Source organism: Ruditapes philippinarum, unplaced genomic scaffold, assembly GCF_026571515.1.
Source record: "Ruditapes philippinarum isolate M1 unplaced genomic scaffold, ASM2657151v2 ctg2534_1_1_1_1, whole genome shotgun sequence".
NCBI lineage: Eukaryota > Metazoa > Mollusca > Bivalvia > Venerida > Veneridae > Ruditapes > Ruditapes philippinarum.
The window spans coordinates 124,191-147,952 of NW_026867293.1; the positions used below are offsets into that span (position 1 = coordinate 124,191).

General features: G+C 34.1%; 2 protein-coding genes across 2 annotated transcripts; one reads left to right on the top strand and one right to left on the bottom strand.

Annotated features, from left to right (window-relative positions):
• The first annotated feature begins 1,168 nt into the window (after positions 1-1,168).
• On the top strand, positions 1,169-10,082 carry LOC132735552 (dehydrogenase/reductase SDR family member 1-like). The gene is made up of 2 exons (XM_060722505.1): positions 1,169-1,295; positions 8,508-10,082. The coding sequence occupies exon 2, from the start codon at positions 8,516-8,518 to the stop codon at positions 9,509-9,511; it is 996 nt and encodes a 331-aa protein (XP_060578488.1). The 5' UTR covers positions 1,169-1,295; positions 8,508-8,515; the 3' UTR covers positions 9,512-10,082.
• Positions 10,083-12,236: 2,154 nt separating this feature from the next.
• Positions 12,237-19,179, bottom strand: LOC132735563 (profilin-like). Its single transcript, XM_060722517.1, has 2 exons — positions 19,010-19,179; positions 12,237-13,732 (listed from the first exon to the last, which is right to left on the bottom strand). Exon 2 carries the CDS (start codon positions 13,721-13,723, stop codon positions 13,301-13,303), a length of 423 nt encoding a protein of 140 aa, XP_060578500.1. The 5' UTR covers positions 13,724-13,732; positions 19,010-19,179; the 3' UTR covers positions 12,237-13,300.
• Between the last annotated feature and the right edge of the window lie 4,583 nt (positions 19,180-23,762).

The window sequence follows — 23,762 nt, forward strand, 5'->3', positions numbered from 1 at the left end:
CCGAAGTGTCCCAAAATCTGGTCCGAAATGTCTGGTCCGAAACGTCCATGGTCCGAAATGTCCTATTACCGTTCGATATTGAACTCGTATTTATATATAAACCTACTGTACTGCATAAACAGACCTCTATGAATTAGACGTTTCCATAAATTTTAATCGATGAAAGAAGGGATGTTGGTAATAAAAATCCTCAGAAGTTAAATGCTGACATACAGTAAGTTCTTATTAAAATACAATAACTAATGCATCACCAAAATTATTGATAGCAAGTGCTCTTGCTGGAGGTAAAGTCACCCTGAAGACTTTGCATATCGATATTAGATAATTGGACAATTGTCTATTTTAAATTTTACAAAGGACCAAAATTTAAAAATGCAAATCAGATTTGATAGAATTTGATAGACACCATTTCCCTATCATAATAATTATATATTCATCCTTATAGATAGTGTCATTGCAATCCAACAATTAAGCCACTTACAAGTAAATAAAATATATACAGTATGGATCAAAATATTAAATGCCGCTTTTTTAAGTAACAGCTACATGTAGATCGCAATGAGTTAAGAAACCCTGAGTGGATTTCAATGTAATTTGGGGGTCCCTATATTTCCTTATTCATATATTCCTTAATATATACAAAAATTTAACCGTGTTCAAGCTATATATGGATCTAGACGAACGGAACAATGCACAATGGCCATTTCAAAATTATATACATGTAAATGTGTCTCGTGCATTTTTGTGGAGTATTTTTCTGTCTGTCGAATTGTTTTGCAATATGTACAATCATGCGAGATTTCAGGCTGTTTTCCCAAAAACTTTAAAAAAAAAAATAATTGGATGTTGCTCATGCCGCTATTTTAAACTTGAAATATCGAATCAAGAAATAACTAAAATAATTTATCAATAACTTTTGTGATGTGATTCTTGACAATTTATAACAATTATTGTTATCCAATTGATTAGGATTAAATACAAATCTGCAACAAACGAAAATGTAAAATAATTATAAGCTGGGACTTACGATGTCATTTTAAGTCCCAGAAAAGAAGTCATTTTGCTTAAGTCTTATTACATCTAACACAGAAATCCTTCCTTTTCAATATTTTCTGTGTCACGTTATATTATTTATACCATGTTTTTTTACGCTATTGATCAACACGAATTTGTAAAATTGACTATTTTCAGAGCCAGAGGACCAATTTGATTTAGACATTTTACGTAACTCGCTTTTCAATCGAATACGCCCATCAAGGTCAGGAAATATATCACGGAACAACAACGCTACTTATGTATGTATACTCCATATTTTGATTTTACATTGTAACAAGTGTCTCTTATTTGGGTTATCTTAAGTTTGTCTGTGTTTTTTTCTTCTGAAGACTTAAATATAAAATATGGTGCTCTTTATTTAGGCCTATATAGAGAATTAAGTAGATCTATGTTAGTGTAAACTTATTAAGTGTCAAGTTGGGTTATCTTAAGTTTGTCTGTTGTTTTTTTATCTCCCGATATCGTAAACCTAAAATATTGTGCTCTTTATTTATTCTAAAGAGAACTAAAAAGGATCCATTCACAATGTCTAACTATGTTTATCCTCAACTGCAACACCGCCATTACAATAACACAAACACTGTGCATATCCATTCTGTGACCAAGTACGTTAATATACGTACCTGCTGTGACATACAACATACACATGCTTGCCGGGACATACAATAACAACAACAACAATTTACAATTTTTTTACACTAACATTTTTTTCGTCTCCAGGTTCTTCGATCTAAAAGAGAAACTTAGTTTCGAATACAGTAAAACTAGTCATTTGTCAGTTTGTAATTTTATACTTGTCAATGTACGAGGGCTGTTCAAAAAGTTCGTTGACCGCGCTCAGTTCACATTTTTTTAATTTGCGTACACGATTTTACAAGAGACAAATAATGGAACATGTCCTTAACATACAGTGAAAAAATCAACAAAATATGTTTACATGTTTACAAAATTAATAACAATGTTGTGATAGTTACAAATAACAAAGGGCACACGATCCGGCGCACGCTAATGATAAAACAAAATCAGGGAAAATACATGAAGTACAAACAGTTAAGTTCTACATCTATTTATGGTAAATACGCATATACTCCATGTATACTTGTGAATAAAATTAAATATTCTTCAAATTTAATTGTCTAGTCAGAATTGAATGTTCAGACCCGATGCAGAAATTAAACATGCCGGACATGTGCAGCTCGCAAACCTTTCATACTGTACATCCTCGTGTAGAAGTTTTGCAATTGACCGGGTTGTTTTTATGAACAAAGTAAAAAAATGACAGCTAAAAGTCCATGAACTTTTTGAACATACCTCGTATTTGTACATGACGTCTAAAACGCACATTAAACCTCAAATGTTGAATAATATTTATGTTCATCATTATTCTTTTCAACACCATTTATTACGTTATAGTAAAGGTAGCAAAACGTAAACAAAACGGTATTTTACTTCAATAACAAATACTAAATCATTGTAACTGAAATATTTTCTGAGTTTTTTTTTCTTCGGAAATTGTAATAATAATTTTTTTGAGGGCTTAAAGGGACTCCACTGAGGTTTTTTGACATGATGGGACTGAAAATATTTTTTTCCAGATAAATGTACCATATGATGTACGTACGTAGGTTTAGACAACTAATCTTTAAGCTTAATTTCAGATCATTAGCGCATTTTGTTTTTCCAAAACAATTATTCAAATTGTAAAAAATAACCCAAAATGAAAAGCGTGTAAACGCTTTTCACTCAAATCGGGCTAAGAAAATCATAGAAATACGATTTTCAATTTATTTCAAAGTGTATTTCTTAACTATCTTTGCATATATTTCTGTTTAAAGAGCCCCAGCTCATTTATGTCAGAAATTCAAATGTTATGTTTTTAGGCTTTTAAACCTCAGCGGAGTCCCTTTAATGCGCTTTTAACTATGGTTAAATCACATTTGTCAGTCCTTGATTCAATGTAATTATAAATGGATGATAATAATCTATATATTATGTAAGACTAATCAGATTAAGACTGACAGATAATGTTCATCTTTGTGTAAGGGCATACAAGGTTTCTTTTCAAACTGCTTTTTTATAATAACATTAATATCAAAGAACACGAAGTTTAAATTAGATAGGAACGTATATAAAGGCTAATTATCAAGCATGCTATCAATTATTTTATAAAGAATTTTGATCCAATTTTTAAATAGGCTATTAAATATTGGAAACCCATTAATGCGTATCAAAAATATTAATTAAAGGCAGAAATTCTTTCATTTTTATTTCTCAGAAGCTAACCATTGTTGGTGTCCCATTATATTTTCCAAAAAGGTACTCCTTGGCCAATTGCGAGAGACATTTTTGCTTCTTTTACTCTTTGGCAGTTAAAAAGGCTGAAAGATCATTATCAGATATGTGAAAGATACTTCATGATCCCTGAGTAGTCCTAAGAATAAAACCTATCCTTAACATATTTCATGTTTATCCTTCATTAATCTGATATTTTCATTTTCCATGCTACATAGATGAAAAAATGACTTGATAATATAAAACACGGGGAGGAATCACGCCGTTCGTTACCCAAACAAACAAGATGGCGGATGCAGCCAAAAAATAGGGTTTTCCCTTTTTTCTCTGAAATTCATGATGTTCTTGTGTAAAGGTACATATAACAACCTTCTACACAATTTTCCTGGCACACAGAAATTTATTTCATGAAGTTTCGTCCCGTACTTCTTCTGAAATGCGCGTCACCAGATTCGAAGCGAGAGAATTTTCCACCGGTTTGATCGTGGTAACGTACGGCTTCTTCACTCAAACTCGCTGTTTCTTTACATATATGTATATTAACTGAAACCACTGACTTTAAAAATTTGTAATATGTTGTCAAGTAATCATTCATGCCCATTTTGGCTAGATTTACTGGTGTAAATATTAATATCGGGGCATTTTCCGGAAATGATAACGTATGGCGTATAAAATATCAATGATAACGTACGGCGCATTTTTCTACTTGATGGATTTCTATTTGTCCAGTCAGCTGATAATAAATTATTTGTATGTAGGAAATGATAGATATTTGAAACAAAAAGTTTGTCATTTCAGAAATAAATTTTATTGAACAATGCTGCACCATCGGGTATCAATATCTTTCTAGCTGGTGGCATAATAGATATTCGTTGTAAATATACCAAGTAAAACACACGTTTATAGTTTGAGAATATTTTTGTATAAAATGCAGAATGGAAAGAAAAGCCTCCACTTTTAGGAAACATTTGTGTATTGTTGTCTTCACATTAAATTTCGCCAGTGTTGTGCGATAATTATGGTCTTATCCCTTAATCAGAAAGAAGAAATGCATTCACCAGAGCAAAAATGTTAAAATGGTACGGAAGACTTGATATATTTTCTTTTCCAAAATTACTTTAACAAATTACTGATAAGAAAATCTTAATATTTGAACCACGTCAAACATAAACAAAACGAAAAGTGATTGCGACTAGCTTACACCCAGAGGCGATGAGCCTGTGTTTATACAATATCTGGTCGCTCATTAAAAGAAAATTCATAAACGAGAATAATGAATGAGTATAGGTTCTATATTGAATTTATTGAATTAGTTAGAAGATAATGTTTTGCGAAAAAGTTCAATAAATTTATTACATAAGAAATTTCCAGATTATTTGACGAAACGTTTTCTATTTAGCGTGACGTTGTGCCACTATGACGTCAGATATATTTGCACGACATATCCGTACAGTTTTTTATTATAAATGATTTGATCAAAACAATTACATCCAATTCATAAATTTGCCTATCATATTTTGGCTTTTTTTCTCGCAAACGCCCCAACTAAAACAATCAGTCTCTTACAAAATAGTATTGCAGGTATCAGCAATAAAAGAGTGTCATTGAAATTTGCGGTAAACATTTTACCGACCATGATAAAGTTTCAAATCGGATTTGGATTTCGATGTTTTATCCATGTCCGAGAACCCGTCTGAAATCATTAAAGCTAGACCGCTCATGAATGCGCTCAGATGACGTCATTTTATTACATGCTTTTCGGTGGTTTATAGAAATATATCAGTGATATAAAAATGGTAATTTCACTGTTTGAAACAGTGAAATTACCACTTTGATAATTTCACTGTTTTGAATTTAAGCCCCTTACGTTATTTCAGTGAAATACCAGCGTGCACAGTACTGGGAACCAACTTAATGACGTGACGTCGTAAATGACGTCACGTTATATTATTATTTGGCGCGCTTTTCATTCAGTATTAGGTTAAATGTCTTTTTAAAACGTTTCTTTGCATATAATAAAAAGAAAAGTTGTTTAGTTTAGTGTAAGATTGCGCCACTCGTGAAATATACCTTTCGGTGCTCACTCGGTGAAATATATTCCGATCTTACACTGAACTAAACAAATATCTTCTATATCTTTATGAAAGAACAGCTGTAAAAATTACTACGCTACTATGATAATAGTGTTTACGAAGTATATGTTAGTACCATATACTTCGTAAAGCCTAGGTCACAAATAAGAAAATGCCGCCGGGCGGCGTCTGTTTCTCCAAAAAATCGCAACATCGGTCGGCGTCCGTCCGGCGCCAGTGACTATCGGACGGCAGCAGCTGAAAATTTTGCTCATCGGGCGGGCGCCTTCGAGTTTTAAGTAATACTTAAAAGCTAACGGCGGCCGGACGATAATTTTTGGGGTCACTGAGTATAAATATCATCGAGCGGACATCGCTCGATCGCCGGGCGGCGACCGGGCGATGATTTTTTGATCGGGCGATTTTTTGTTCTACTAAAACAGCGTCCGATTTAAAAGGCGTCCGGGCGGACATCGGCCGGGCCCCGCCCGGTGCCTGAATAGAGGAAAGTAGTCAAACGATTATCGCCTGGTGCCCGGACGATTCATGTACAGGCACCGGGCGGTCATCGTTTTGTCATCCGGCGACCGGGCTGCTTGTGTTTGTTGTAATTTCAGCTTGAAGAAGTTGTAATTGCCTCAAAAATATATTTGTGAATTTCTTTTGAATACTAGTAAACATGAATTTTTTCTTCTATGTCCATGCGAATGTCTGATTGATTTTCGCCTTCTACGGCCTCGATACTGGCCGTTGGTGACTCGTTGTCAACAACACGGACCAACTCCTTGGCCTTCCCCTTGGCTTTGGCAGCTGACTTCTTTGCTGGCATAATTACAACTGGCTGATTTATCTAGGATGTCATTAAATGTAAAGTCATTGTCGCCCGGCGCCCGCGCGGCAACGGTCCGATTCACTTTTAAATGCACAGGCGCCGTACGGACATCGGGCGGCGACCGCGTATGAAATTGTAAAATAGAGAAAGATCTAATTAAAGAACGCCTAAAATCGGCACAATTGAAGGTTTCATTTAGCCTTTTTATAGTGTGTATGGTCGGTAGTGATAATTGCAAGCTACCGTCCAAGCACCGGCTTCAGTAGAATTCAACATTTTAATCGTAAAAAATGACGAAAATTTGAATTTAGAAACATCTGCAGATGTGTTCATACGTTGGCAATCATGGAACCTACAACGTGACACGTTTAATTTTTATACGCCCGTTTGAAAAACGGGACGTATTATGGGAACGCCCTTGGCGGGCGGGCGGGCGGCGTCCAATTTTGTCCGGAGCATATCTCCTACATGTATGGAGGGATTTTAATGAAACTTCATAGAAATGTTCACCACTATGAGCAGCAGTGTCGCGCACAGGTCTCTAGGTCAAAGGTCAAGGTCACACTTAGAGTTCATTGAAAAATGCTTGTCCGGAGCAAAACTTCCACATGTATAGAGGGATTTCAATATTACTTGGCACAAATGTTCACCATTGTGAGGCGGAGTGTCGCGCACAAAATTCAGGTCCCTGCAGCCAAGGTCAAGGTCACACATAGAGGTCAAAGTTTAGATAAAAATATGAAGATGTGTATAGGGACGATTTAATCATCATCTATTGAGGGATTGTAACACAAATGGTCATTATCATGACTACGGCTGTGACACATGTACTTTAGGTCAATATATGCAAGGTCAAGGTCACTAAAGATGGTGAAATATCCATATTTTGTCTGGAGCATATCTCCTACATGTATGGAAGAATTTTTATAATACTTAATGGAAATGTTCACCACCATGATATGTATTGCTCCATGCATGATCCAGGTCTCCAGGTCAAAGGTCAAGGTCACACTTAGAGCTCATTGAAAAACGCTTGTCCGGAGCAAAACTTCTACATTCATAGAGGGATTTCAATATAACTTGGCACAAATGTTCACCTTTGTGAGGCTGAGTGTCGCACGCAAAATTCAGACCCCTGCGACCAAAGTCAAGGTTACACAGAGGTCAAAGTTCAGATAAAAATTTGAAGATGTGTATAGGGACCATTTAGTCATCATTTATTGATGGATTGTAGCAAAAATGGTAACTATCATGACTACAGGTGTGACACATTTAATTTAGGTTAATATTTGCAAGGTCAAGGTCACTGGAGATGATTAAATATCCAGAAGTTGTCCGGAGCATACTTTCTACATGCATGGAGGAATTTTAATGTTACTTAATAGAATTGTTCACCACCATGAGACGTAGTGCCCTGCACATGAACCAAGTCTCTAGGTCAAAGGTGAAGGTCACAGTTAGAGCTCATAGAAAAACGCTTGTTTGGAGCAAAACTTCTACATGCATAGAGGGATTTCAATATAATTTGGCACAAATGTTCATCATTGTGAGGCTGAGTGCCGTGCATAAAATTCAGGTCCCTGCGACCAAGGTCAAGGTCACACATCCTGTGCATATCTTCCCTACTGATTTGTTTTAAGGTTCATTTAACAACACAGTGCCAAGAATAGAAACTTGCTTGCTAGATAACACTTATCCATAATGCCCCCATCTCCATCTAAAGCTTTCGTAAACGGGCGTATTTTGTGACTATGGCACCCTTGTTGTTTGTTTGGTTGGTTTTTCATCCACCAACGCAGGTTAGGTCATATGGCGCCAAAACGGCTAACCTCAGCTATAGGTGTTAAACGTTTACTTATAATGATAATGATATTTATAAAGGCCTAATGATATAAGATACAAATATTATTCAGTGTTGTGCAACATATATCAAACTTCGCCAAGTTCACGGGAATATATGTGAATGCTTTATTTTTTTATTTTGAAATTAAATAATGTTTATATTTTGTAAACTGCAAAATGCCGATCATGAATGATGATAATTAATGATCTTTACCAAATAACAGAAAACAGAAATGTCAGTATTTCATATTGTTGTTTACTTTGTCATTTCTTTCTATATTTTTGTCCTCGTGGGCTTCAAACCCTGGTTGAAATTTAAAAGAAAATCTATGTCTAGCAGTTTATAAAATTTTAGTTGACATTTTTACAGACATTTAAAATTAATTGTTGTACACATATATTTTATTTTGCAGCTTGCAAAATGTCTGCCTCGCCACTAGCGGGAAAAGTTTGTATCGTCACAGGCGCTACACGAGGCATAGGAAAAGGTATAGCCCTTCAACTTGCAGAAAAGGGAGCAAAAGTTTATATTACTGGGCGCACTTTAGATCCACCTAGAAATTCGGAAGTTGGCGGCTCCTTGCGCGAAACTGCAAACGAAATTGAACGCCGCGGAGGAATATGTGTACCAGTCCAATGTGACCACTCTAAAGATAATGACATCGAACAACTGTTTGAGCAAGTTAAACGGGAAAATGAGAATCAATTAGACATATTAGTGAACAATGCATACTCTGCAGTCAATGTCCTTTCAGAAAATTACAAAGTTAAGTTCTGGGACCAACCTCCATCAATATGGGATGACGTCAATGTTGTCGGGTTGCGCAATCATTACATATGTGCTGTATATGCATCACGGATTATGGTTCCACGAAAGCGAGGTTTGATTGTGAACATTTCTTCTAGTGGTGGACTGCGGTATTTAATTGGCGTTGCATATGGTATTGGAAAAGAAGCGTGTGATCGGATGGCAGCAGATTGTGCGGTCGAGTTAAAGAAGCACAACGTTGCTTTCGTTAGCTTATGGCCAGGTGCAGTTGGAACTGAAATTATGCTGAAAAACTTGCGCAACCAAGCAAAAAAATCAACCGATAGTAAAGATCGGTCATCAATCTTAAGAGATGAAAAAATTCTGAAATTCTTTGAAGGAGGTGAAACTCCAGAGTTTGCTGGGCAGTGTATAGCTGCAATGGCAACAGACGACCAAGTGATGAAAATGAGCGGGAAAATTGTACTGACGTGCGATTTAGCGAGGAGGTACAATCTCACAGACGCTGCGGGCCACACACCAACAGAAATGCGACAAATCAACAAGATTTTGGAACAATCTGGACACCCCTGGCTAGCATGGTTTGTTCCCAGCTTTATTCGTTTACCGTCGTGGATTCTGTGTCTTGCTGGGAACAAGTTCTATTAGGAAAAAAAGATAATTAAAGCGTTATTCCTGAAAGACTTATGTTTTCAAGCATAAATTATTAAATTTAATTGATGTATAAATTAGAATTAGATTGAAGTTTAGGTTGATGCTGTATGACACATTGTATGTGACCTCTTAACTCTTTCCAAAGTTTAAATGCCATTTTATTCAGCTGGAAAGTGGCATAATGTCAACAATGCTATGTTTGATTTCTGTCAAACAGCAATGAGGAAAAGAAACAAATTAAAGAGTATGTTCCAATGCTTTCCAGATGAAGATTGTTTTCATATTACTGACATGAAATATGACATGTTTGTTATAATCAAACAATGTTTTTGTGTCAACAGTTTTGTCACAATTTGGTTGTATGATTTTATTTAATGGAACCCGACTTAAAAATACGGAACGTGATTTAAAATAACAAGTTTAACGCTGCATATACATGGTTATTGAATTTTTATTTTTCATAAAAGAAACCCACCTTACATTGGTATGATATAATTTTGGTTGTAAAATTATTTTTTAAAAATACTTTAAATAATAAACGAGCCACCGTCTGGCGGGGACAATACTTGGCTTTTATTTACTTTTTCTAATAGCAAATGAACGGTTTAAACGGTTTAGAAAGAAAATTTAAGAAAAAAAAGTTTTTTTTCATTTTTTTAATTAATAAGTCCGTCTAGTCACACTTGTTCTTTTAATATCTGTAACTATCGCCATAGAACAAGTAACGTACAGAACGTTTCTCAGATTCTGACATGCTTTATTTTGTTTGTGTGTGTGGAGTGGGGATCAGCCGTAACAACACTTTTGAGCGTACATGGTGGAGGTTGACTCAGTCTGTCCTTCGTACATTATTTATCATTTAGCAGAACTACTGACGTTACTTCAAGGCATATTATGCCTCAGAAATGCATTTGTTTCTTTAGAAGAGGCAAACAAATTACTGACATGTTACCAAATATAAGAGCCGGTTGATGCTCCCTGACATAGATGCAGTTTCACGGTTATGTCCCGGACAAAATTCCAAACATAGGCAAGACAGAGTAACTGTTCTTTGAGATCTGTTTACTTTCATATCTCTTGTAGTGTCAGAGTTATGTCCCGGACAATGTCCAAAATATAAGAGGGCAATAACTCCAAAATTAGGAAATGCAGAGTTACGGTTCTTGTGCACTGCACATCTACCCAATGAGAACTATCTACCTATACAAAGTTACATGTTGATACCTCTTGTTGTTTCAGAGTTATGTCCCGGACAAAAAAAAGAGGACAGACGACTATATGCTTTCCCTTCGGGAAGCGTTAAAAAAGCTAATAAATATAGCAAATGAGTATCTTTTGGCAATGGTAATATGGCACTTAAAAAAATTGTTAGTAGGGCAGTGTGCTCGACTATTGTCAGTGCTTGGCCTTAAAGATTTAGATTTCTCGAAGTTAAAAAATGGCCATAATTCTGTCAAAATCTATGTAAGAGTTATCGGCATAGGAAAGCGACCTCTTATTACGCTCTCAAATAAATGTGGATAGTTTCAACCCCTTCTCTTTAGTAATTTTGGGGATATTAATATGCACGCAAAAACTTAACCAAAAGTGTGACGCTGACGTCAGGGCGAGTAAAATTGCTCACCATATTCTTGTAATAGCCGAACTAAAAATGGGAAATGAAAATTGCCATGTAATAGGCTTGATATTTTTAGAAATTGTATACCTGCTTCAATATTTTGGATTTGGTTTTACGACGTAATTGGTTGTCAATGAAAATTCTTAAGTTGATTCAGACACATTTTTTCCAGTCATAATTTCACCGAAATTGCTTTATATTCTGTTACGTTACTAATTTTTCTATTCTAACAAGATTGCCACTCTGTTGTTTTAACATCTGAAGCCAATTAATAGTACAACTACTTTCTATCCGCATTAATAGATTATAAATAATAGTCGGAGTTCCCGGAGTTCCGACTGTAGATTAATGTCTATACTAAGCGCTTCAAATAAGAGGTCCCTTTTGGTTCATCTTTAATGTTCAACAAATGTTAAGATATGGGGTTCTAGATTGTATCGACGAGAATTAATACCAAGGTACATAGCTTTCAGTACGAGACTGCGTTTTTGGCACAAAATGTTCTTGTACTCATATCCTCAGATTGGGCCAACGTTTGGTATTTTTCAAGCATTGTCATTAAAAATTAACACTTTACTAGGGACCTAACTGGGTATTTGGCATTAAAAGGCTTTGTCCTAAACAAAAATATATTACTGTCGCTAGGTGTATGTCGGAACATCATAGCTTGGCCAAATTAAACACGATGTATTCCTACACCGGAAGGTCAGTTTAAAAAGAAAACGTCAATTTCTTGTGACGTGTTTCTGTCAAAAAGGTCAACACCAGTGACAAACGCTGTTTGATTACGGACCTTCTTGTAATGTAAAAGTGGTAAGATGCGACTTTGTTTGTCCGTTGCACATTGCCACAATTGGGTTAGAATCCTGTATGGGACTTTGTATCCTATACGAAGGAGTCAACCTGCTAGTAAGTATACAAGTCGACGGTTCTACACAGGTTCGAACTTTCCACTATCTGGGCACCTAGGTTCCTCCTTCAGAAGTACAGCTGGGAAATCTGAGGGGAACCCGTGTCAAATTACCAAAAATATAGACAGTGATCCTTGGAGCAAATAATTATATCTGGCTCTTAGGGACTAATAAAAACAAACATACAAACTGAATTTTATTGGTTTATTGGCATAATATGCAATATTCATTTTTCAGATCTAGAGAAGCCTAGTCCGGTAATATTAACAACATTTTCAATTTCCACATAATTTAAACATTCAAACTACTTAATGGTCCTCTTAACAAAAATCATGTATTTATACATGTGCTTATAAGCTAAAAATAGCAACATCCACTTTAACAGATAAAAAACACCCTTATCTACTCCATATATTCAAATACTTAGTAAAGACTTTCAAAATTATTTTATGACCGATGTAGAAGTAAAACAAAAGTTCCCTTCCGCAAGACTTGAGCAAATGCTGCTATTTTTAGCTCAAAATTCAGCGCACTGTGTTTATTAATTACCGGACCTTAGCAAAAGAAAATGGTGAATATACTAAGGAGATTTAGGAATATGATATATAGTATAAAGAACCCATACAATGAGCTACACACGTTCAAAAAGAAATTCAACATGGAATATAATAATAAGTTTGGTAATTTATATACGCTAAATTGTTTTCATTTTTGCATCAGATAAAACAAACTTAACATCAGATATCTCAAGTTATAGTCACTAGATTGCAAGTTATACCACTATTAATAGTATAGAAATAACACATATTTTCCATCTTTAGATATATGCACATATGTATAGTATCATTGTGTAGAAAATAGTCCGTCTATCAATTTAATTTTCGCCTTAGAATATATGTTAACGGTAAGAATAATGAAAATTGCATACACACAAGCACTTTTTGCTGTCCAAGGAATAAGCTTACGTCACTGTTGAATGTTCTTTAAATGATGGCTTTAATTACCAGAATAACTTTTAAAAGTCACTGTTGAAAGGTCTTTAAATGGTGGTTTTAATTACCAAACACTGTAATTCAATCTAACAAACGAATTACTTTATGACCTCCTCAAGATTGCTACTGGAACCAGAGTAGAGCTCGGAATTATACTAATGTTATAGCATGTTTTGGTCAATTATCATAATAAAACAGTTTACACAGTGTGAGCATATCATATGACATAAATGTCCTAATATTGGAATTGTTGGTCCATTCATTACATACCCAATGATTCTAGGTAATCCGCAATAACTGCCACACCTTTATTGGAATTTCCCTGCTGACCGCCCTCTTTGGTGTGGGCAACTACTATAGCGGTTTTTGAACATTGTATACTTAATGACCCACAATCTTTCTTTTTGGCCAGAACCAATTTACCATCTTCTTCCCTTAAAAATTGGTATTTAGTACCTTCTGCAAAGATTCCACCAGACATAAAAGGCCCAAAATCCTTACTTTTGAAACAACTAGCTATTTTTGCAGACTCTTCCGGCGACAGCTTTAGAGCTTTGCCATGCCCAGCCGTTGTCCAGGCAGCCCCACCGTCTAGCCCAATGATGCATGCTTTATCACAGTGTTCCGCACCTGAAGCATCTTTTGTTTGTGCACACAAATTATCAAGGTAGCTATCCCAAGACATTATTTTTTCCTGAAAAATATCAATATTTTGAATACAATGTACTTTATATTGATAAGGTTTATCAGATCCTTAAAATTATATAGAATATAATAATAAAATGCAACATTTCGGCTGTAAGTAAACTGAAAAATTCATATAATCTCCAGTCAAAGGACACAAAGCAATCTTTTGAGTTAGGTATATATCAAAATTATTGTGAATACAGTGGTTCTTTTTTAATATGACGGGTTTCTACTCAATTCAACCCTTCAAACTAAGCGCATTTTTATACAGGACATTACCTATCAGAAAGGAAGCTTTGGACAAAAACAGTATGTAACTTATCATTGCTTACTAGTAACTTCCGTCTAAAACGTTACTTATCCGTCAAGTTTGCATCCAAAATCTTTTTGATATATGTACTCTTTTGAGTCTAGTCTTTATCTTGTTCGTCGCTTTGATTGGTTTGAATTGATAAAAAATATTGTTGATCAAAAGCTTGGCAAACTAACGTGAACTTTGACAGAACATTGTAAAAAGAGCACCGATTAAGGTTTTAAGGATGTTTTGGACTTTACGAACTTTCTCTGCTTTCCTAGCCGATTCATTCGAAGGGAATTTGTGAATAAAATTTACACGATTTATCGACTGAATCAGTTTCGTTCTATAAAGTAAAGTTGCAAAAATCGTGCCGCATTTTGAATGTTTGCCAATTTCTCTTATAACCAGATACCTACATTAGTTTGTTTTCCTGTTTTATTTATGCCGATTTTTTTGTCACATCTCGGGGATCGATCCCGTAACCGGTTTTAAGTAATAACCAACTGTAAGTTACGACTATTATTAATACCACATGACTTCTGAGCCAGCAACCAGCAGTGAGAGACAAATGAGCCGTGCCATGACAAAGCCAACATAATGGGTTTGCGACCAGCATCCGCGCAGTCTGGTCAGGATACATGATGTTCGCTTACCAAACATCATGGATCCTGATCAGACTGCACGAATTGAACTCACGACTCAAGGATTACTAATCCAATGCCCTCCAAATTGAGCCAATCATGATCAGGCGGACAACTGATGCATAAAAAAGTAGAAATTTCGAGGAATGCGGCAAGTCATGGAATTTTGAGACGACTTCTAAATTTCAGTAGTGTGTTTTCTTTTGATCAACAATTTTTAAGACATCGATTTTTTAAACCTGACAGACTGAAACAAATAAGATGGGTGAATACGCATAAGCTAAAAAAATATTTGCAGATGACAGGTGAAATGTTAACAGGCGAAATAAACTTCGAGTAATATTATTGCCCATCGGATTGTATGTGAAACAGTTGTAAAGGGAAGCAATCGCCGTGTATATTCCCGAACACACCTCTGTATGTGTAACTTCCCTTGAAGTAAATAACTTAACCTTCACTTTTTCACAGAATGAAACATTATCAAAAATTCAAAATAGCTTTAAATGATTTATTGTTAAATAACTTTAAAACGTACAAAAAAATAAAATTTTCAAAAATTAATAGGAATAGCCATAAGGTCTGGCTTATCAATATAATATAGTGTCACTCAAGTCATGGCAATAAATGTAAGAGATTCGAGACGGATCCCACTGTGTGTAAGCCTCCAAATCTTAACCCGACTTGCTAAGTTTCCTTTGTACTGAACTCCCAATTCGAGACCTGGTAAGACTGCGATAGATAAATGAGCTGTGTCATGACAAAACCATCATTATGGGTTTGCGACAAGCATAGATCCAGACCAGCCTGCGCATCCGCGCAGTCTGATCAGGATCCATGCTGTTCGCTATCAGTTTCTTTACTTGTAATAGGGTCTGTAAGCGAACAGCATGGATCCTGATCAGACTGCGCGGATGCGAAGGCTGGTCTGGATCCATGCTGGTCGCAAACCCATTATGTTGGTTTCGTCATGACGCGGCTCAAATATGTTACGATAGATAAATATGTTAGGAAGCCACGACACCAAATGCCTGGGCCCACCACCCGTTTACTGAGAGGAAGCGTGTAGTATGTACATGTATACACGAGACAGGCCGATACATTTTATCCTTTCAGCAATATATGTAATGGTAGAGTCGATATGCTAGCAAACTCTCTTGCGCAATAATTTGATGGATTCATCAAAAAAGGTTATAGCTACATTTTTTTTTACATTTTCATCCGGAGGTTATGCATGACCTCTTTTAAATGGATTCAAAGTAAGGTGTTTCAAATTTTCCGTAAGCAAAATCAAAATAAATTGGGCTCCCTTATGTTGCATTCTATCTGATAATCTCAAAATGCCCCATTCTGGTGCGACTAAATGACATAACTTTCCTCTTAGAAAACTTCATAATTCAACAAAACAGGTCCCTTATTTACTTATTATTTATGATGACTCACTTTAATTTTATAAATAAAATACAGGATCTACATCAAATCAATTGTGATGTTAACTAAGATGGTATCATTTTCATAGTCAAGTAGTGTAGCACAAACAAATAAATAACTACACAAACCACAATGCATAACAAAATATTAAACAAGGTTAGTGGTTGACAAATACTACATCTTACATCTGGCTAGATGACATCACAAAACATTAATGTATTACTCGTTTTCAACATTTAACTCGCATTAAGGAAGACATGGAAAAACTGGAATACAACAAGTTACAAAGGCCTGCGTAAACAACAAAACAGATCGATTGTCATATGTTTTCGCGACCCGGAAATGAAGTTACCCGCTTTGTAACCAAATGTTTAGCAGTTACTTTTAGCCAACGTTGGTCAAAAATTTAACAAACAATATTTATTAAATATATCTGCTATAAAATTATGAAGTAATATTTGAATATAAATGACCCAGACTTAAAATAATAAAATTATTATACATGAACACTGCCGAAATTGACCAAGATGATGAAATATGTAGCAATCAGTTCGGAAAGGGTTACAGGTAATATGGTATTTTTTAACAAGTTGACTATTGCAATTTTCTTTAATCAAAATCACTTCCGTACAGCAGAGGTAGATTTGTCTCCCAAAATGTAATTTCGAGCGAATTTTAGCCAGCCTAACTTAAATTTACATTCACAGAGCACTAGTATATATGCCTTTTTGCAAAGTAAACCTCAAACTGTGTCTTTGTTAACAATCTGAAAAAGCAACTGGTCTTGTCTGATAACGAAAAATACATGCAGATCAGGTACTTTTTAGACTGCCATTTAAAATGAAAACAAATGACAGGTAAGCAGATTTTATCGCCAGATTTAAACAGCTTAAGTAAACATTTCACATCGTATATCACTTTAATAAATACACATGTATTCTTCATAAATGCAAGATTTTGTTAAACTTTTTATATAAACGTGTTTTATATAAACCTCTATCTACACATAACCTACATAAAGAGAATAAATACCCTGAATGTATTTTGGGGTTTATCTCACTCGTTCATGCGAAACACTTTTTTTTGTGGAATGTGTAGGAAGTTTAGATTTTACTGTTATTCAATGCTGTTAAAGTATTAAATTAATAAATATGAAAAGCGCTGTTATTTAAAGTACACTTATAACGTTAAATCAATCGGAAATATTTTTAAACTGTCAGAAACGTCTGGACACTAGTCTAGTATAAATAAACCTTTATAGTGGCCTATTATATAACCAAGGAAAATTTTGGCTGATCAATAAAATTTTGATATTCTCTATATATGCATGGTTAAGACTCCAGTATCAACAAATCTTCATTTACATCCGCTTTCTTGACGGTCAACTTGACTGTCAACTCCTTTGGAGACATCCTGTTATGAAATAGGATACTTCCATTTTTTTCGTGAAGTATCCATCTGGTGCAATGTACATGAAGTAACTAGATAACACAACCCTACATGTATTCAGGCCATGTCGTAAGTATGGGGTGTTAAAACATGGGGAACACATCTTTTATGATGAGCCAAGCTCCTAAACCGACTGGAACCGGATGTGATCAGCCTTTGCCTCCAGTATAGAATCAGACGTCTGACACCTGCATATCGCTGCAGTCTGAACAGGCTCTTTTTTAATGGTTGCTCAAATTTTGTATATTGATATTGCAAAAGTTAAAACATTAATAAATGGAATTTCCAAGCAAGGAAAATCCATAACAAAAAAGCAAGGAAAATCCATAACCAAAAAAAAACAGCTACTGTACTTTAAAGGGTTAAAAAGATTTCTTGATATGTTAAGCTCGTATGTAATAACTTATATATCATATATGAGTATACTTAATGGTTTTGCCTGTGTCCTGTTAATATATAAGCAGTGATTTTTCACACTTAATTGGAAGAGGCCTTAGCCACTTGACTAATTAACACTTTTGGAAGAACTAGATCTATCAATAAAATTGCCATTTTGGAAGCGTAAGTTTTAGATCTAATTATAATCTGTATGTAGTCAGAGACTGAGAGTGTAGAGTGTATATATACTGTAAACTGTATTAATTAAATAATTTATTTCTAAATAGAACTAGTCAAACATGCATGTCCTAAATTGCTTATTAAGTTAAAAATGTCGACCCCGACAAATAAAATCTTAATAATTGATTACAGCAATAAAGACTGTACTGTATTGTACACAGATAAAATCAGTATTTTTGTTTAATTGATCAATAAACAGACGTCTATCGTGTCGACCTAAATGACATATTCTTAACCGTGTAAAATATATCTCAAACGGGAAGTTTAGTTCGTATAATAGACTTTAAAACTATTGTTAAAAAAGTCCTGGACAAAACTTCCTTTTCCACACGATTACTCATAAAAACTGCCTGGGTAACTTCCCTTTCCTGCAGTCTGCCGATTTGAGTCATGCGTAATGTCTGAGCACATGTACTACACAGCCCCTCCTGATTTACATATCCCTACTTCTTAATATTCAATAATAGTCAGACCCCCTGAAATTCTAAAGAAATAGACAAATTTAAGGAAAAAAGAACACGTCTATATTTTAAGATTACACGGCGCCGAACATTCCCGAACACATTAATTTCTTTAAAAAAAAGTATCACATGTCCGTTTTGATCAAAGCCTCCTTCCATTGTTTTAAACAGCTAAAACTCTCAACTAAATAAATAACCTAGTTTCATTTATGAATACCTATCCAAAAAGGTCAAATTATACTTAAATCTATAATTTGCAACGCGGCACTCCTACTAAAGTACAACAATGTAACATATTTTGTAGCCGCCATTATTGGCGAATGTAATGAAACTCGTTTTTTTGTCTACCGCTGTGTAAAAGGCAAATAAGTAAAAATGTTTAAAATTACCTTATCTAGAAATCCCTTTCAACCAAAAGAAACCTGTGTGAAAACTTGTAAAATACCAAGTTTAATGTCAGAATTTAAAGACAAGTCGATCTGAACATGTAATAAGCCGGTATTATATGTCACGTAAGGCTAACCAAGCAAATCGATGGATCATCCCGTGTAACGCTGCATGTCATCAGAAATACACATACAGCTTAAACCAGCATGATTATGTTGAGGGGCGCTCGATCGCAGTACATCCTCCCAAATACAAGTTTAAGGTCGGAACTGATCTAATTAGATCTTTAGAAATTAATACAAACATGCACTGTATGGAAAAAATCATAATCACATTTAGCTTTATGTCAGCGTGGTTTTCTTCTCGGAGTGTTTCTTTCTAGAATGTTTTGCCTTTGTCTTTGTTTTGCACAGGTTTCACGTGCGTAGTTGGTCACCAAGTAACTATGGGAAATTATTCAACGGACTGTATTCCAGTTTTGTTGTACAGTATAGATTGGGCTTGGAATAGTAAAATAAGTTTCTGGACAATGTTTAATGTTGTAACTAACAGAATGGTCTAATGAAAAGGTCTTAGGATGAATACAAACATGAGAAAAACAATGAATAAACATGATAGCAAAATGAATGTGAACAATAATGAAAAGAACCGAAAGAACATTACAATTTATCAATTTAAATATTAAGAATAAACATTTTAATTGAAGTGACAAAATATTAGATAAAAGTAATAATTTACAAGATATAAAATATAGATCTAAATCTACATAAGAATATAATACAAATATTGAAAATTGCAGGCTAAAAAATGCACGACTTTATTGGAACATGCTTAAGGAAGCTTCCGGTATAAGAAATGCAAATATTCCGCTGTCAGCTTTTGAGAGATATTTTAAAGCTGTAAATAATCCGGAAAATAGATTTTTTGTACCAGACGAGGATATTTTAGACTTTAATAACAAATATAAAAACAATGAGTTTAAGGTCATGTTTGAGGAGCTAAATATTGAACTTTCTTCGGACGAGGTAATAGCAGCAATTAAGAAATTAAAATATAATCGCTCAGCCGGACCGGATTTATTACTTAATGAATTTTTTATTGCTGGCAGAGACGTGCTCGCACCATATATTTGTTTGTTATTTAATAAAAGTTTTGATTTAGGATATTTTCCGGAGCGCTGGTCCGAAGGTTACGTAATTCCTTTGCATAAAAAGGGCAAATTAGATGATGTTGAAAACTACAGGGGGATAACATTATTAAGTAACTTGGGAAAATTATTTACAAGTGTAATAAATAATAGGCTGAAATGTTGGGCTGAATATTATAATGTATATATTGAAGCGCAAGCTGGTTTTAGGTCTGAAATGAGCACTATAGATAATGTTTTTGTATTAAATGGTTTAATTTCGCATTTCATTAATCAAGGAAAACAATTATTCTGTTTATTTGTTTATTTTAGCAAAGCATTCGATTATGTAGTCAGAGAAAATATGTGGTATAAGCTTATAAAACTAGGATTACGTGGTAAAATTTTGAATATTATTCAGTCAATGTATGAAAATGTGAAATCAAGGGTTAAATATTTAAACAAATTAAGTGTTGAATTCACATGTGCTCTTGGTGTAAGACAAGGAGAATGTTTATCACCTTTCCTTTTTTCTATGTTGTTAAATGACCTTGAAGATAGTTTTATACATAGTGATGTTGAAGGCCTTGATATAAGCATGTTTAAATTATTTTTGCTCTTATATGCTGATGATATTGTTATTTTTGCTAACTCAGCAGTTGAATTACAGACTTGTATCAATTTATTAAGTGATTATTGTGACACTTGGAAGTTAAAAGTTAATGTAGAGAAAACAAAAATAATGATTTTCAAGAAAGGTGGAAGACTTCCTGATAACCTTATGTTTTATTATAATGAAAATTTAATTGAAGATGTGAATAAGTTTACATATCTAGGTATTGTTTTTACGTGTGGCGGTTCCTTTACTACTGCACAAACTAAATTATCAGATCAAGCTCAGAAAGCCATTTTTAAATTAAATAAATATTTATATAGGTTTACATACATTAAACCTAGACATAAGTTAGAGTTATTTGATGTTTTAATTGCACCTATATTAAATTATGGTAGTGAAGTTATGGGTTTTAGTTTAAGCCAGTCAATTGAAAGAACACATTTGCAGTTTTGTAAACATATTTTAGGTGTTAAGAAAACAACCCAAAATGACTTTATTTACGGTGAACTTGGAAGAATATCTTTTCAGTGTAGACATTTGTTTAATATCATTAAATACTGGATAAAAATTTTGAGAAGTAACGAGAATAGGTACATTTATAAGATATATCAATTGCTTAAGAACGATTTTGAAAATAATCCAACTAAAGTTAATTGGTGTTCACGATTGAAAAATGTATTATGTGTTTTAGGTTTTTATGAAGTTTGGTTACAACAAAATGTAGGAAATGCAGACATATTTCTAGAATTAGTAAAACAAAGATTGAAAGATAATTTTGTTCAAAACTGGCATGATAGGATACAAAGTTCACCACGAGCATTATTTTATAGAAATATAGCAGTTTTCAAGTTTCAAGAATATCTAGATCACATTACAGTTAATAAGTTTTGTTTTTCATTGATAAGATAAAGAGTGTCTTCTCACAGATTGCAAATAGAGGCAGGTAGATGGACTAGACCATTAAGAACACCAATTGATGAAAGAAAATGTACTTTATGTAATATGTTAGAAGACGAATATCATTTTATTCTTGAATGTTCATTGTACACTGATTTAAGGAAAATATATATACATAAAAGATATTGGAAGCATCCAAACATGATTAAATTTATTGAATTGTTAACAATAGAAAATGTAAAAATTGTTAGGAAACTTGGAATTTATGTATCTAAAGCTTTTGAAAAGCGAAATAATGTGTTGTACGGAAGTAATACATAGATACAATTATTATTATTATTATTATTATTGAAATAATGTGTTGTACGGAAGTAATGCGTAGATACAATTATTATTATTATTTTTTTCTCCAACTCTCGATGCATTTTAAGATTACATCCTTATTAAATGTTAAGTATTATTACTTTAATGAAAATATTAAAGTGAAATACTTATGAAATACTTACGATACCTCCTTAATATTGGTCTTGAATTTCGTCTCGTCAAGACCAATAGCTCGATATGGAGGTCGTTCTACACATAATGACTGAGATCGGTTTAATGTATCAAATATAATTTATGAATACATGTATATCAATATGATCTGCGCATTACATCCGTAAGACTTATATGTATGTACATGTATATATATATATATGTATATGCGCGTGAGTGTGTGTGTGTGTGCGTGCGTGCGAGCGTGAATGTGTGCGCGCGTGTGTGTGTATGTTCTTATGTTTGTAATATTCATGTTCGAACTTCTCCAATTATTGATGTTTAAGGTACATTTTACTTGTCATTGTTCGCCATTTATAACATGCTTGTAATGCCATCATGGGCATATTGCCTTATGGAATAAAAGAATAAACTACTAAAAAACTACTACTACAAATAGATTTCCATATGAAATTATGGGGAAAATTGCTTAGTAAGAGGTTGTCGATGCGCAGGCTGGTCTGGATCCATGCTGGTCGCAAACCCATTATGTTGGTTTTGTCATGACACGGCTCAAATAATGTGGATATTTAGAAATAATTTAAAAAATTACGAGAATATTTTCTACCGAGACAACATTTTGATATTTTATAATTTTTAGCTTTTGAATTTATTTTTCGTTATTTTGTATACTTTTGATAATTTTTTGATAAACTATGTCGAACGTAGGCACTAAAAGTTAAAAATAAAAGAGAAAGAGAAAAATGACGTGAGATTTTTTTATCACACACCCGTACCGATTTTGCGACTCCGTAAAAATGGTATTGCACGGCCGTGCATATATTTTGACGTGACGTCATTAGCGTTATACAAACATAGTGTAAATAGGCGCGTCAATGAAAAATTTCACTTTAAATGGTCTTTATTTTGGGTATGTGATAAATAGAATATTAAATTCGTGTAGGTTCATTACTGAATTTATTGCACTTGTTTAATAAAACAAAATTATGCTCGCCAGAGTCTCGCATAATATAATTTCATTCAACTCGTGCGATAAATTTAGTATTGAACTTACACTCATTCAATATCCTCTACCTATGTAACGGTCGATATTTACATTTGAATTTCGACGTAACGTCATGTGACTTTCATCATCATGTGACGTCTTTGAATTCTGCCAAGGGAGGTAATCATTGTGAGGAGTAAGTCCTTTTTTATGCTGTGTTAAAAAATCATATTTATAGAACATGGCAACTGGGAATATATAAAAGAAAAGTAACTAATAGACACAGACAGCTTGGAAAGTTGGGAAGTTTGGATTATATAAAAAGGTGAGCCTTAAACAATTATGCCAGAGGGTGTATATACTAGTAAAATAATGATACTTTCAAAACCAGACAGCGTTGGATAACTTTCAAAACCAGACAGCGTTGGATATATGGAATAGCGATAAATATAGAAATATGAAACTGGGGATTTTTGAAATAATATGTTACACTTGCTGTTGCTGTGTTATGCAATTATTCTTACACAAAGAGGCAGCTACTGGGGAACATAAATATAGGTAAATATAGAACCAGACATGTTGGGTTTAATGAAGATAAAGGTTGACTATAGATCAAGAAAGTTGTTATAAGTTACA

Excerpts from the sequence above, each read along its gene's own strand:
- LOC132735552 (XM_060722505.1), top strand. The coding sequence starts at position 8,516 with ATGTCTGCCTCGCCACTAGCGGGAAAAGTTTGTATCGTCACAGGCGCT.
- LOC132735563 (XM_060722517.1), bottom strand. The coding sequence starts at position 13,723 with ATGTCTTGGGATAGCTACCTTGATAATTTGTGTGCACAAACAAAAGAT.